The sequence below is a fragment of the Mastigoproctus giganteus genome, chromosome 6 (genome assembly GCF_048544385.1).
Source record: "Mastigoproctus giganteus isolate SK-2022 chromosome 6, ASM4854438v1, whole genome shotgun sequence".
In the NCBI taxonomy this organism is placed as follows: Eukaryota; Metazoa; Arthropoda; class Arachnida; order Uropygi; family Thelyphonidae; genus Mastigoproctus; species Mastigoproctus giganteus.
This window is the reverse complement of record NC_143580.1, coordinates 188666587-188683977: the sequence shown is the minus strand read 5'-3', so window position 1 is coordinate 188683977 and position 17391 is coordinate 188666587. Positions and strand designations below refer to the sequence as shown.

Genomic DNA, 17391 nt, shown 5'->3' with positions numbered 1-17391 from the left:
GGAAGGAAGCCGATGCTTCCGAAATTCCCAGAAATTTTTTATCGCTTTTAATCCGGTTTATTTTAGTGTATTTTATCTCAAGGATTTTATCGCAGTTTTAATGTTTTTCACATATATATAATTTAATTTAATATAATAGCAGTTTTTGTAAATATTTATTTTATTTTTGTAAATATTTTAGTTACAGTAAATACTTATTCTTATGGTTGGTGTATGAGCTGATTTAATGCTAAAATATGAATTTGCCCAACCTCAGAGGCCTTTTTCAGGATAGCACTCAGTAAGTGTGGGGAGGAGAGGGGTGACAAAATTGCAAGCGTGGATATTTCTCGTTAATCCATGTTCAGTATGTGTTATGCACTTGCCATGGAACGTTTCTTCATTTGCTTTTAATTTATATGCTTATAAATTGAATAAATTTATCAATTTATAAATAGATATGCTTACAAAAGTGATAAATCTACCGTTTTGCAGTGTGAAACAGACTTTTTCGAGTGTGTTAACGGAAGAAAGTGACTTTATTGTGGACATGTTCTTTCTAACCTGTACAAAAATGTGGCTATGAATAACAAGGGAAATGTGAAAATATCAAAGAAGGTGATGACATTAGCGAATAAAATTGAGGTATTAGACAAAATTTCTAATGGTGAAAGTGTCTCCTCAGTGGCAAAACATTATAAAATCAATGAGTCAACGGTACGATCAATCAAAAAATCGGAAGAAAAAATCCGCCATAGTGTCCGTGAAAACGTGCTAATTGCTTCAAAAATTTGCTCTGTAACTCGTGATGTTAAATTAGAAAAAATGGAAAAGGCTGTAAATCTGTGGATAGAAGACCGAACTCAAAATAAAATTCCGTTAAGTTCACTCATCATTCGTGAAAAGTCAAAACTCCTTTATCAGCACTTTAGCGAAACTGGTGATAGCACTGGTGGGATAAGTTTTTTTGCTAGCAAAGGCACTGGTTTGAAATTTCTAATAAATATTACATTTAATATTAAATTGTTTCTTATTTTCATTTTGATGCCATATGCTTGCATTTCACTATGTACTGTCTATGTACATAGTCATATTATGAAGGTACATATAATACATATGTAGACAAAATTTTAGACTAGTTTTTCTTATATATTTCATACTTTGGAACGGAACCCCTTTATTACTATGGGAGCCATAACTCAGTATTCGCGTTTTCGGTATTCGTGACATTTCTCAGGAACGTAACCCACGTGAATAGCGGGGGTTTACTGTAGTAGAAGCATATGATTCAAGAAAGCAAGCTTATACAGCAACAGCCAAAAAAACTCCCTCCGATTTCACCCATCCATTCGCTCCAAAAGTTTGTCTAGTTCTGCCTTGAATTTATTTAAGCTGTCAAATTTCAAAATGACAGATGGAAGTTTGTTCCAGAAATCAACCACCCACTGGCTAAAGCAGTGGTGCACAAATTGTGGGGTGTGACCCCCAGAGAGGTTGCGGGATAAATTAAAGGGGTTGCGGCAATTTTTAAATAAAATTAGTTTTTGTGTATTTGAAAGCCCAAAAACCTGTTGTTAAAATTACTTTTTCAATACTGTAGGCATAGAGACCTTACTACTCGAACGAAGTCTTCGATACAAATGAACCCTATTGCAACTCTTTATTTTTTAAGGTGGTTTCACATGTGATGCAGGTGGCTTTCTTACCTGTTGTCTTTGTGGGTAATACTTAATTTTCTCACTGGCTATGGACACACAGAAAGCAGCTGACTAGTGGATTTCTCAGTATGTATTAATACTTCTCATTATTACTCAATTGCTGAACTGCAATCCTTCTAGCTCTTAATTCGTGCTTCCTACAGCAAAAATTTCTGAAATTGCCCTAAGGCAGAGGTGCAAATATGCAGTGGCAGAGGCGCCTCCATAGCCAGGTGGGAAGGAGCAGCAGTGCGTAGCATACGCTTCTTGATTAAGCCGGGGTTCGAGCCCGTCACCACCAAATACGGAAGATGCAGAAAGGTCAGGGAATGACCACCGCATTTTCTGGAGCAATATGGCCTTAGTTGCTAGTGCTCCCAAAAAACAAACAACAACATGCGGTGGCAGTAAATAGCAAGTCTGTTGCACACATGCTTTATTCTGCTTTGTAATTCGGTGCTTTCACATCAACTTGGATGTGTTTTTCATTCTTCTGCTACTTTTTATATTATCGTTGTTTTTAAGAAGAAAAAATATATATTTTACTATGGATAATTGGGTAATCAGAACAAAACGGTTGAGGAGTGACGAAAATAATGTTGCTACAGATACTTCAGAAGTTATTATTATTATTATTATTATTAGCCATATGGTGCAAGGAAGCCTGAAGCTTAGGCTGCACCAGCCGAAAAAAAATTCCTGAGTTACCCTGAGAGAGAGAGAGAGAGAGAGAGAGAGAGAGAGAGAGAGAGAGAGAGAGAGAGAAAGTAGAAAGGAATCACCAAGAGAGAGAGAAGAATGATGATATCCAGCTCAAGACCCTGGGTGTGCCAAGCCCATACTCACCAAACGTGAAAATTTAGACACTAACGTTATTTCAAGTGTAGTGCAACCACCAATTTCTGTTAGAGAGCCATCATATTCCAAATCAAAAGGAATGAAAAAGAATAGAAAATATCAAGAAGAATTTATGAAGTACGGCTGCTTACTTACAGTGTTGCTGATGATCAGCAACGTCCTGTGTGCGTAATATGCTACGAAAAACTAGCTAACAAAAGCATGAAACCTATTAAATTAAAAAGACACTTGCATACAAACATCCAGAGATAATGAAAAAACTGAATCCTTATCAAAAGACATGCCAATGCAATACAAGGTCTAAAAATCTTTCATGAAGAAACACTGCAGTTCCTTGTAAAGCTTTAAGAGCATCATTGGAAGTTTCATTTTTATAGGAAAAAAATTTGAAATCACATACTATTGCTGAATCCCTTGTTCTCCTTGCTATAATAAAAATGATTTCAATTATGCATGGAGAAAAGTACAGCAATGATTTAAATACCATTCCTCAATCCAGAGACAGTTATTATGAACAACATAAAATTCAATTTATTTAATCGATTGAGAGAAAGTCCAATTTTTGCAATACAGTTAGATGAATTCACAGATATTTAAAACCTTGCTCAACTTATTGTATATGTCAGATACTGCTATGAGGGGGTTATTTTGGAGAATTTTCTATTTTGCAAAGCTTTGGAAGGAAGAACAACGTGCGAGATTTTTGATGTTATAAATATTTTCTTTCAAACAAATATTGTTCTAAAGTGGAACAACTGCTTTGCGATTTGTACTGATGGTGCGGCTGCATTAACAGGATAAAATAAAAGGTGTAAAAGTCAAAGTAAAGGAAATTGTTCCAAATATAGTTTTGAATCATTGCATTATACGGTACAATCAATGCAAACTGATTTGGACAAAGGTTTGAAAGATGCGATAAGTGTGGTCAACTTTATTAAAAAATAGCCTTGCTCAATTGTTTACAAATCAAAAATGGCTTGGAAAACTTAGTTCCTTTGCTGATATATTTGAAAAATTTAATGATTTAAATTTAAGTCTTCAAGGACTAGGAACAAATTTATTAATATCAGTGATAAAATAGAAACTTTCAAAGAGAAGCTTAATCGTTGGAAAACTGAATTCGAGTGTAATAATACTGAAATATTCCCATGCTTTTCTAATTTTGTTATAATATTGACATTTTACAATTTAGGAATATATCATTGCCACCCATCTAACAATGCTAATTAAAAATTTTTCCAAATGATTTAATGTATCTCCAGAAAAAAAGTTGTATTGGATTTGCAATCCCTTTGCTTTTGATATTTCTTCATGTCCCAAAATTATTTATTTGTTTGCTGAATTACCATCCAGCAAAAGGAAGATCTTGTTGACCTGTCGTCTGACAAAGTATTACATGTTCTTTTCAAGACTACTTGGGAAAATTTTTTGCATTCTCTTCAAGATGAGTATCCAGAATTATTGAAAATGGCGATACAAATATTGCTACCTTTCGGGTCTGCATATTTATGTGAGATTGATTTCTCAAAATTAACAGTTATAATAAAAAACAGCATTCCAGATTTGATCTAGAAGAAGACATGAGATTAGTAATTTCAAACGTTGCACCATGTATGGACCAAATGTTATCGGTTATCCAGGCTCTTCCTTCTCATTAATTGTTTTGTTTTTTAATTGTTAATTTTTTTCTTTTTATTGTTTTGTAATCTTAATTGAAGAATAAGAATTTGATTTGTTGTTTTTGCTGTATTCAATTAAAATATTAAACAATTATTGTAATGTGTAAACTAGGGTGCTTTGCCCTTACTCGCTTTGCTCGCCCATTCCCCCGCACACGCTTTTCTACATAAAATGTAGAGGTATACGGAGTAAGTCAAACCTTTTCTACATAAAATACACACTTGTTGATATGCACTGATTGAAATTTAATAAGGAAATGACCTATGTAATTATTTACCTGGGCATTTGTAGTGCTCAGCATTCTCAAGGTCGAATAAATCACTATGTAATTATATACGTTTGTCATTATATATATATTTTGTAATTATATATGTCACTTAGGCTTTTTCCTTCAAGTTCCATAATGCATGAGGAATATTATTGCATCCAAAAGAGCAGGAATAAAATACTGAAATATTTACAAACTATACTAATATTTAATTTACAAATTACAGTATACAATAGAATAGATACAAATACTGTATACAATATTCATTAATATACAAAAAAATGTTACAATGGAACATCAAATGTTAGATGTTTTGGGAAGCAGGTGCACGAGATTATATCACTACAAATGCAATAATTAATTGCATTTGTAGTGATATAATTGCCTCATCCTCTTCTCCCATTGGCTTCAATAAATATCACTAGGAGGAAAACTTTTAATGTATGGAGAGATTAATTTTTTTATTCCTTTCTCATTACTTGAATAAAATTTATAAAATGCCATTTTCCTTCTCTAAAAATATGGTCATCCTGCCTCGGGGTTTACATTGAGAAGTCGCATTAATTTTAAAATTAATACAGGGAGTCGCGAGCAAAATAAGTTTGCGTGCCACTGGGCTAAAGGCAAATTTTTGCATATCTGTTTAACAACTGTCTTTCCTCAATTTGTACTTATCCCCCTTCAGGTGCATAGTCTGTGCAAGAGGAAGAATTCCATTCAGCATTGAGCTCACTCAAACTATTCAAGGCCTCATACACCTCAATCAGATCACCTTGAAGGTGCCTAGTCTCCAGATGTTGCAATTTGCAACTTATTATGCCTTTTTTTTTGCTAAGAGCAACCCTTTGCTCCCTTCATCAATCTCATTTCCCTTTTCTGTACTCGTTCCAGCAGCTCTATATCCTTCCTAAAATGAGGCCTACAAACTTGTATGCAGTACTCAAGGAGTGGACTGACCATGTCCTGAGCTGGATATCATCATTCTTCTCATTTTTGGTGATTCCCCTTCTACGTTTGGCACTTGTTCTCTCTCTCTCTCTCTCTCTCTCTCTCTCTCAGGATAACTCATTTTTTTTGTTGACTAGTGCAGCAAAAACCATAGGCTTCCTTGCATCATATGGCTAATAATAATAATAATAATAACAACCACCCTGTGTACTTGGTAGCAATACCCATCATGAGGTGGAACCCCCAATCAGGGAGAAATAATATGAGCAATAATAATAATAATAATAATATCACCTCTTTATCCCTGCTAGCGAAATTCCTGTGCATCATTGACAAGACCCCATGAGCTGCTCTTATAGCCTGGGGGTAATTGACAGTCAAATATGCAGAAAATTTCACATCTGACTGTCAGTTATCCCCAGGTCTTTCTTTCATTCTCCACTACCCTGAGTGCAGTAAAGCACAGTTGGTACGTTACTTGGGGGGTTACTGCTACCCATATGCAGTACTTCACATATATCAATGTTGAACTTTAGGTGTTAACTGTCAGCCCATCTGCTCAAGTTTTCTAGGTCCTTTTGCAGTACCATATGGTCATTACTGTCATTAACAATCCTGCAACCTTCGTATTTTCTGTAAACTTGGATATTAAGCCTGATATACCTTCATCAATATCATTGATAAATATAAAAAACAACAATGGTCCCAACATCGAACTCTAGGGGACTCCACTAATAACATTAGTCCATGAAGAGCAGTGTACATTGACTACCACCCTTTGTCTTCTCCCACTCAAACATCCCTTTATCCATAGCGGCAACTTGTCCTTAATGCCATACTGCTCCAATTTGTACAGTAGTTTTCCATGTGCAACAGTATCAAAAGCTTTCTTGAAATCTAAGTATATGATATCAAAATTATTTTTTCATTTGGTTCTTTTGTGACCACATCATAGTATCCAATCAAATTAGTCAGGCAAGAATTCCCCTTAACAAACCCATGCTGTTTCTGAACTATAACTGCAGTCTTGCTTATATGATCCTGCAATGCTTCTGTAATAATGGAGTCACTGGTTAACCAGTGACTCCATTACAGAAAATTGACTCCATTATTTTCCCTGGAACAGAAATTAAACTAATAGGTCTGTAATACTCGTGACACCCTTTAATTCCCCTTTGCGAATTGGGGATACATTTGCATATGTCCAGTCCATGGGGACCTCCCCCTGAGTCCTAGCATGCGCTCATAATTAAGGCCAAGGTTTTGCTTACTTTCTTTGTTGCCTCCTTTAATATAACTGGATAGATCCCGTCCACCCCAGGATCCCATCTATGTCTCATGTTTAACTTCAACAATTTCTCCTCTACTTTGCCCTCAGTTATTACAAAATCATTTAGCTTCCTGTTAGAGTTTGATATGCTTCTGGCCTCCACTCTCCTTCAGAATTCATGTGTGAATGTAGATGCAAAATACTCATTCAGTTTGTCTGATTCATTCCCTTCCTTCTAGAGTTTACATAAGTAAAGAGGTCTTTGCTCTTTTTCTTTGCATCCTTTGTGAAAGATTTCTGATAATCTGCCTTTGCTTGCCTAACCTCCTTTGTGACTTGATTCTGTGTTTCCTGACAATTTATATGTATCCCATGCATTTTTTTCTCTGCCATGAGTCTCATTAATTCATCTAACATCCATTTAGGCCTAAACCCTGAACGTATTTCTTAGTTGGTATGAAAAGCCTAATAGCTTCCAAGATTAATTCCTTGAATGCTTCCCACTTAGAATTTGCTGTTGGTAACATCATCAGTTGGTCCCACTGTATAGAATTGAAATCTAAGACCACTGTAGTCACATTTACAAAAGCAAAAACCCCTCCCTTTACTCCTGATGGTAGTTACATCTTTGAGTAAATCCCATATTAGTACACTGTGATCACTGTCACCTAGCACTTCCTTTATCTGCAGATTCTTAATGCATGAATAATCACTGCTGATAATCAGATCTAGAGTATTACTCCCTCTGGTTGCCTCTTGAACATGCTGCTGTAGGAAACAATTAGCCAATAAATCACCAAAATCCTTGCTAATGTGTGTGTGTTTAAACCACAAGTTCCAGTCAATATCTGGCAAGTTAAAATCCCCCCATTATAAGACAGTCTGATTTACTGGCCCACTCTATTTCTCTGTACAGTTGTTCATTGTGTTTATCAGAGTCATTAGACCTATAACCCTCCTACTCTCAGTATTGCTTTTCCAGTGCTTAAATCACACTAAACTAACTCTTTATTGCACTTGTCCACACGTCAACTGGATGCACTTCCTTAATTTTGATAGAATGTGGTCCAGTTGCACACTTTCATTAAAGAACTCAGGTGTTTTGATTTGGATTTTGCATGTCAAACAGGCCTAAATAAATTAATTTCTTAATTTAAAAAAATTAATTAAAAATAAATGCTTTTAATATGAAAATTGGAATTTTGATAATTGTATTTAGAAAAGATTGAAAATCAAGGTAGTATCAAAAAGTGAACAATTTTGAATTATTTCTTGCTGATTTTTCATATATCATCACTCTTCCCTTTCTTGGTGATTCCCTTCTACTTTTGACTCTCTTATTCTCAAGGTAACTCAAATTTGTTTTGGCTGGTGCAGCATAAGCCTCAGGGTTCCTTGCACTGTATGGGTAATAATATGCATACACATGGGATTCTAGTGACCTTGCGTGTATAAAGGTAAAACAGTTCTGTGCATGCCTTAAATAGGTTGTATATTCACGTAAATATATTTGAATGAATGGCCTTTTATGCAAACTGAATTCAGTTTATTTAATGCACAATTGGAACTGGTGACTAGTTGAATTTACGAAAAAGTGTAATTGAAGTTAAATGTGTATATATATATATATTTTAACACTACATTGCACTTGGTTTTTAAAGGAATTTAGGAAACTATAAAACCATGAGGAATACATTGCTCTGAAAAAACCCCAAAAAACTTGTATATCCTGTGCTAATATCTTTTTATGTTGTTTTAATGCTTAAGCTTCAGTATTTTGTGCTTTTTCTTTTAACTTTAAATTTGTAGTACTAAGTAAATATTTGTTATTTGAGCTAAATGGCATTTGCTTCATTTTAATGTTTCAAATACAGTAGAACCTCATAATTTTAGATCCAAAAATCCCGAATATCAAAAATCTGCCAATTTTTGAATATTTCTATGAGGATGATATACTGTACAAGGGTGAGGGGGAAAGGCTGACTGGAAAAAAATACTGCTAGTGCCAGATTTATGCAACATATTGCATAATAATTTCCAGGCCCAGTTTCTTTCTGTTTTACTTTATTTTTAGAATGTTGTTACAACGTATTTAAAACGAACAGTATAAGATCATTTATTTTGAGAAATATTCAAATACTGGTTCACAGTATGGTACTTAGTAGTATGCATTTAGTTTTTAAGGTAGTTCAATTGTTGAAATCATACTACATTATTTATACCTCATGCTAAAAAATATTGGACAGTGGTAATGCCCACTATCGGAGGAAGGGTTCATACCTGTGACATTTACTACTTAGGCAAATGTGCTACCCCTGGATCAATCTGCCAGCATTTTTTTATGTTTGGGCCTAATGTAGTGGCTGTCATTCTGTGGAGATTATAGTATCATGGCTACTCTTTTATCTGATAAAAATATCCAAATGTGATTTCTGATAGAATTTTTAGATTATTCTTAAGTAGCAAAATGCAATTTTATTTTATTATATAATTGAAAGCCCCTCATAATTCACATTGGTAAAATTAAAATTTCGTCTGCTCATATGAATTGTATTAAATTATGCTATTGCCTTGCCAAGTATAAAATACATACATAATGTAGATTACCCCCTGAATAATTATGTGCATAACTTTAAAAGCAATAGGAATTTACAAAAATCTGATATGTGCTATGACCTTAGGATGCCAGATTTATGAGGTTCTACTGTATAAATGCAATATATTTATAATGGAATTAAAACAAAATTTTAACTAAATTACATGAGATATTTTTTTGATTACAGGTATATGCTGCTTGTAGAAAATAGTTTTTTTGTTATTAATTTTATATAATTTTCTTCTCAATGAAGTAATGTTGTTGAAAATGTTTAAAATTTCTTTTTTCTTTTAGGGGCAGAATCAATCTTCTGGCGGTGGCCCTGGTGGAGGAGGAACGGGAAATGACAAGAAGGATGATAAGGTGAATTTTTCTTTCACTGAAAAAAATGGAGCTGTGTAGTTCAGAAAATCAGCTTTATTAAAACATTAACTGAAAAGTATTGTGCATTTATGTTATACAGTGTAAGTAACTCTAGCTATCTTTGAATGACTCATTAAAGCAGTGGTTTTCAATAGGGGTGCCGCAACAACATTCCAGGGGTGCCACGTAATTTGGGTTTAAGTTACTTAAACTTATTATTTTTTAATATATATTTTTATTTCATTATAAAACGGTGTACAGTATCTTTTTAATTTTGTGGTGATCTATAATTGATGTTTACTTAGTAGCCCTATATAAAGAATAATATTATGTATAGTTTGTATTATGAAATGCAATTTTTATAATTATATTATTGTAATAAATATCATATAACATATATATTTTTTAATATTATATATATATATTTAAATAATGGCTTAAAAGTTTAACATAAAATAAGAAAGTAAATAAATAAATGCTCTACAGTTTTTGACATACTACTGGCTTATGTTTTATTTTGAATTATCAGATATATATATATATATATATACACACACACACACACACAGAGAATCGGATCTAACAAGCAGAAAGTTGAGTAGGGGTGCCGCAAAATAAAATAAATGACCTAGGGGTGCCGTTATTAAAAAAGAGGTTGAAAATCATCGCATTAAAGGTTAACTAGAATACAGTTGTTTTTAGACTTGTACAGCATATAACACACTAAACACAGAGACTATTCACATAGACCATTAATGGAAAAACTTTTCAGGTTTCAGAATTCTTTTCATTCCTGTATTCAGTTGTCCCCTTTTTTTAGTTCCTGTAATGATCATACTCCCTTGTCTATGCCAGTTGTCTTCCATCAGAAGCAGATTGTATAGCCTCGAGTGCCAAGTGATTAGTGATACAAGCATTCTAAAACCATTAAATCAGTGAACATGATCGTATATCTTGTATATGTTCTTTTTGAAATACTAAGCATTTATATCTCAGAGTTTACATCTATACATACTTGCAGTACATTCTAATTATACAGTAAAGAAAGTTATTTTACTCATTTAAAGGAAGGAAAGCCACACCTTATTCTATTTGTTTATTAACCTACTACCTTCTCCAGCCACTTGGTCACTAAGTGGCTGGAGAAGGTAGTAGAAACATGAAACATGAAACCAGGGCCAGAAACATGAAAGAAAAAAGTAATCTTTTGAAAAATAGTAACAATTAATTTGAGAAACCAGATTTCACTTGGGGACTAAACTGAATGTCATTAGCAGCAGGATGATCCTAATCCATCTGCTGCCAAGGGGTAAAAGGAGAAAGACAAAACTAAACCATTCCTCCATTCTTCCTGATTTTCCACTCTTTAACAGATCAGCCTGTTAGTAAACTTCCTCCCTTTGTCATACAAAGGTGTCTAGAACATATAGCTGGTCCACCAAAAATGGTTTGCTATATGAAATCAGGTTACCTACTTACAGAAACAACAAATCAACAACACTCAGAGCTACTTCTAAAAACACAGCATTTGGTGGAATTCCCATTAGTCACTCAACGTGCCACTTTAAATAAATCAAAAGTGGTCATTGTGGAATTGGACTTCCTAATCAGCTCTGAAGAAGAAATTGTATAAGAATTGCAAAACCAATTATTAAAAAAGGATGGGAAGCTGACACCAACCTACACTATAATATTTACTTTTAGTATGCTGACTCTGTCAACAACAGTGAAAGCAGAACACCTGAACTGCCAGGTGTCCATACATCCCTAGTCCAATGAGATGCTTCAAGTGTCAAAAGTGTGATCATTCTTAAACAGTATGCAGAGGGACAGGTGTTTGTGCCACTTGTGGCTCAAAAAAAAGTATGCAGAGGGACAGCTGTTTGTGCCACTTGTGGCTCAAAAAAACCCATCTTAATAATGAATGTAGTGCACGATCTCCTCTATGCTTGAACTGCAAAGGAGACTACCCTGCTTTTTCTGGAGACTGCAGTATATGGAAAAGAGAGAAGCAGCAAATTCAGAAATATAAAACTGAACATAAGGTCACATACCAAGAAGCTAAAAAAATAGATACCTTTTATCCTCAACAATGAGGACATGTGCAGCAGAAATGGCAATACAGAAAACAGAAGCAACTGGAACACAACTGACATCTTAGTAGCAGACTGGGCACAGACACTTCTCTCAAACAAAACCAAAAGTTGACCAAGCAAATAAAACTCATTATCTCACCAGGTGCTGAAGACTCAACAACAAGCAATGCAAAAACCACTAAACCTGTAGACAAAGAACAGAAACATACTGACTCTATGAAAATTGATGGAAAAAGAGCAAGAAGATGAAACAATCTTGGAACTTTATGTGACAGATAATATGGACACTGGTGATTGACCAACTTTCCAGATAATGGGCACGCTCCTTCAGTGGAATTGTTATGGACCTTGAATTAATTTTAACTGTATCAAAGTTCTAATTTCCATCCATAATCTTGCAAGTGGTTGTTTAAAGAAACAAACCTAACTCTGCAGATAAGCATTTTAGTTAAACACTACAATATATATTACCAAGATTGTAAAAAGATAGTGACTGCTCGTAGAGGAATAGCCATTTTAGTCGACTCTAATATATTATCCAAGCATATTCAGCTGCAAACAACCCTTGAAGTTGCGGTATGCACCATGATTAGAATTATCTTTACAGTAGTTTCACTATCTTCTGCCTAATCATGTATGCATTGAAAGATTTTGAAGACTAAGTTAACCAGTTACCATTATGTTTGATTGCCACTCTCCATTCTGTTTGATGGGAGACTTGAATGGGTAACATCCACATGGGTTTCTCTCCATGTAGACAAAAGAGAACAGGTAATTGAAAAACTTCTAGACAGCAGGAACATAACACTGTAAAACACAAGTGCTCGTGCCCATGTATATTTATCTACAGGGACTACTTCTGAAATTGATCTCACTATTTGTTCCTTGGTCCTTTTTCCTATTCTTGACTGGTCTGTTTTATATGATCCCTATAACAGTGATCATTATCCAGTTGTTTGTCACCTATTAACATATGATGTACCACAAACTATAAGAGGGAAAAAAATGGAAATTTTGCAAAGCAAATTGGAAAAAATAAGTGTACTGCTTCTTTAGACGACCAAACTATAATATATTCTGATATTAATAGTTCTGTCATTTAATTCAAAAATCAAATAATCTCTGCAGAAAATATTGTAATACCAAAGGCACCCAGTCAGTACCATAAACATTACAAACTGTGCGGGGGGGGGTGAAGAATGCATGGGGCAAAGAAAGAAAGAAATAGGGCTTGGAATCAATTCAGAAAATTTTCTGCTGTTACCAATCTCATAAGATATAAGAAAGCTAGAGCAAAAACCTGTTATATACAAAACAAATGTCAGAAAGAGTCCTGGTATCATTTGCCAACAAAATTAATAGAAATACGGATACTAGAAACATCTGGAATAGGATTAGACAAATTTAAGGCAAATATCTAATAGCCCCTAAGTTGATAATATGCTGGAAAGGTCACAACTTAACTGAGTCAGAAAAAATTAAAAACCTATTAAGAAACTTTGCAGAATTGTCAGCAAAATCATCATATAGGCTGATCTTTAAAAAAATATACAGCTCAAATAAAAAAAATACAAAATTAATTTTCACACAACTCATGAGGTAGCATATATCAACCCATTACTATAAATGAATTACATAAAGCCTTAGACAAATAAAAACAAAAGTTTAATAGGCCTAAATGGAATCTATTACCAAATGATTTTTTTTTTTTTTTTTTTTTGGTAGTTGTTGGCGCATTGGCTTCTGTGGCCATATTGCACCTCCCAAGGTTTTTGCAGTACTTTGATCCAAGCCCGAGGCGGGAATCGAACCCGCGACCTTTGGGTTGCCGGGCATACTTTACCCACTCGGCTAGCCCGGTCGGCACCAAATGATTAATCATAGAGGTGCCTACATTACCAAGTAGCCCATCAGTCATCTTTCAAATCATATTAGCATTTAATAGAGGCATATGATGCAAGAAAGCAAGCTTATGCAGCATCAGCCAAAAAAAACACCCCATTTCCCCCTCCATTTGTTCCAAATGCCTGTCCAGCTCAGCCTTAAATTTATTTAGGCTATTAGCTTCCACAACGAAAGATGGAAGCCTGTTCCAACAATCAACTTACCGCAGGCTAAGGGCAAATTTCCGGACATCTATTCTAGAACTATCTTTCCTCAGTTTGTAACTGTGTCCCCTCAGGTTCTTAGTCTGAGCAAGAGGAAGAATCCCATCAGCATGCAGCTTGCTCAACCCATTCAAGGCCTTATACACCTCAATCAGATCACCTCAGGTGCCTACTCTCCAGGTGCAGCAATTTGCAGAAATGTCCTGCCCCGGCAGCCCATTTGCACTTCTCAGTGAACTTCATATTTGACTGCACAATTACCCCCTGGTCTTTTTCACTTTCCACTTCCCCGAGTGTTGTACCAAACAGTTGGTAGGTTTTTATTCGGTTATTGCCACCCATATGCAGTGCTTTGCATTTGTCAATGTTAAACTTCAGTTGTCACTTCTCAGCTCATTTTCCCAACTTATCTAGATCCAAACATGCACATGAACCATTAACTCTTCATCATATTCTGGGAGATCAATCAGATGTAATTGAACTGTTAACCTTCCTGAAGTTAATAAATCTTACCAACTGCATCTGATACAGTAAAATCAGTATCAACCAACATATATAGTAATAGCAAAACTTGAACAGGCACAATACAGTCAAAGCAGCTTTTGTGCCATAAAACCACAAAAAATAACGAGCTGATTTTATATTGGAATATTGTTAGCATGAGAATAATATTTGTCTATAGTACTCCACTTTTGGAGTAATATAGACAAAAAGGGAGGGAATGACTTAGGCTGAGCATGCATCCTGCAGTGATATTCATTTTAGACTTAAAGTACTCTAAAGCCAACACCATTGGGTCAGAAGGTGTCAGCTATAAAGAGGTGTTTACTTTGCAGGAGTGCTTGTAGCCATTTTCAATAATTCAAAAAATAAAATCCACCGTAACCGGTTGCTTATCTAAAAGTTTTTTTTTTTTTATTGATCATTTGTACATCTATAAATTAACTGAAAAGTTAATTTAAACATGTGTTTTACAAACATGTCTGATGGTATAAGGTGCCAATTTTTGAAGACGAGGTGTGAGATGGAAGAGAAGAATTCTAGGCCTAGGCCTATGGAAAATTCTGATAATGTTAGTGATAAAGAATTACAATCTTCTGAGTCATTTCACTGCACTAGTGCAACAAGGGACACAAAAAAAAAAGTCAAGTCTCTACAATGAAAGCTACTTATCAGTGGGTTTTACATTGGCTGGTAATCAAAGTTGTCCTATTCCATTGTGTGTTGTCTGTAGCAAATAACTTACAAATGCAACAGTTGGCTCCAGCAAAATTGAAAAGACACTTAACTACAAATCACAGCCATTTGACAAGTAAAGGTGCTGATTATTTGGCTGTTAGAATCTCAAAACAAACAGTAAAGCTTTTGTTAAAAAAAAGTCACATACAGTGAAAGTCACATAAGTTATTTAATAGCAGAACTTATTGCCCAGAAAAGGAAAAGTCACACAGTTGGTGAGAACCTAATAATGCCAGCATGTAAAATTTTAGTGAGTAAAATGCTAGGACAAGATGCAGTACCAGAAATTGAAAAGGTTCCACTCTCGAACAGTACGATAAGTTGACGTATTGACGACGTCACATAATGCAGATTTCACCAATAAATGTCATGCTGTAGCTTTTGTAAGATTTGTAAATGATGGTGAAATTCAAGAAAACTTTTTCTGCTGGAAAGAGCTGCCCGAAACAAGCAAAGGCTAAGATATATTTAATGTTTTGTCTTCATATCTGGAAACAAAAGGTCTGTCTTGGAGGAACTGTGTCACATGGTGCCCCATCAATGGTTGGCTCCATGAGAGGTTTTGCCTCTCTTGTAAAAAAAGAAAATCATGATGTTGTCACAACACACTGCTTTCTTCACAGAGAGTGCTGGTGTCAAAAACTCTTGGAGATGAAATGAAAAAAGTTCTGGATGATGCAACAAAAATGGTTAACTCTATTAAACAAAGACCAGTTCACTCGAGAATGTTTAAAACACTGTGTAAAAGCACTGTACCTATAAATGAGATCAAGAAACCAATGTGTATAATAATTTTGTAACTTCTAGGCCTATATTTGAGCCTGATCATGTCACTCAGTAAGAAAATGTTTTTTCAATCTTGTATTCATATTCCTTTGGCTTATGGTTTTAGTAGTTTTACTTTTTAACATTGGCAATAAATTTTCATGTTGTAAATAACATTAATTAAAATCAATTTACAACTTTTATTTAAATTAAATCTACCGAGTCTACCTTTAGAAATATTAAATCCCATTTTGGTTTAAGCCGGTTATTCAACAGAAATTTTTGAAGTGAAACTTTAGGCATGCTCCAGGCAGTTTTGATGGGAGTAACTTCTGTTTGTGGATTGACAAAAAAATGCAACGAAAATATGACTGTCGCCATAGGTAAACGCATTACAGACATTCTGAACAGGCAACTATCGTACTAGGTTAAATGTTCCGCTTCTTGTGCGATCACCAAAGTTAATCAGCATTAGACACAGTTGGTAATTGGGAGGGTGACCACCTGGGAATCTCAATTTTTTTGCCTTTCTTTTTTTTTTTTCTTTTTTTTCTTTTTGTTAACCTGTGGAAAATATTCTTTCGATTTTCACATATTTAATTTTGTTAATTGGTAAGGTAATAAAGTGTAAGTCTGTCCTTTATATCTTTACTTTTAAATAGCCTGTGGATAATATTCCTCTTATCTTTGCTTATTAGAATCGCCATTAATAGAATTAAAATACAATTCGTAAACGTGATCACAATGACCAGCGCTTACTGCATATCGTTAAGTGAACGGTGGTTTGTTATGGAGTATCCATCGTAAAGTGATTTGATAATAAAGTGAACCAATCATAAAGTGGGGGTACACTGTAGTGAACGTTGTAAGGTGTATAGCATGTACATGTGCAATGCATCCTTGGATTAACAAAAATCACCGAGAAAATGTGTCAATGATTCATTCCCCCACCATTGTACTACTCAGTACCATGCACTAGCGATGCATGACCCAATCAGTACCCCTGCTGATTGCATCATGCTATTTATTTCTTCATTCTCCACCGTATTTAATAAAAAAATTTCAACAGAAAACATTTATAGTTCAACATGTCGAGGACTAAGAATGAGCATTGTAAGGTGTATAGAGCACATATACGTGTAATGTGACCACTGAAACCACCTCCATTGAGTACAAAGGAGAGATCTAAGCTATTTCGACAGCGGAAGAAATTACAGCATGCAATGGAGTTGAACAAAAAGCTGGAGAAGGTCCATCTACATCTTCAGAACCTTACATCTCCCCAGAAATGTTAGAAGGGAATGTGGAAGAAGGAGTCATGGAAGTTGATACTGCAAATGAAAATGACGGAGTCCTCAAAGCCCAGTTGTAAACGAAAAGCGAAGAAGCCAAAACAGACTGTCAGAAGTACTCCATCAAATCGCTCGACGTGTAGTGGGCATAAGCAACAGGATTTTAGATGGGATCCGCAGAAATACGAGACATTCCGTCTCGTATTTCTGCAGGTCCCATTCAGCAGATTTG

At 34.9% G+C, this 17391-nt stretch overlaps 1 protein-coding gene across 3 annotated transcripts in view; it reads left to right on the top strand.

Moving 5' to 3' along the window:
• Positions 1-17391, top strand: part of Rpt2 (26S proteasome regulatory subunit Rpt2) — a 213944-nt gene that overhangs the window by 17293 nt on the left and 179260 nt on the right. For all 3 annotated transcript variants that reach the window (XM_090376630.1, XM_090376629.1, XM_090376628.1), the window contains exon 2: positions 9591-9659. In XM_090376630.1, coding sequence (XP_090232756.1) covers positions 9591-9659 — 69 coding nt within the window. The remainder of the gene's footprint in view (positions 1-9590; positions 9660-17391) is intronic.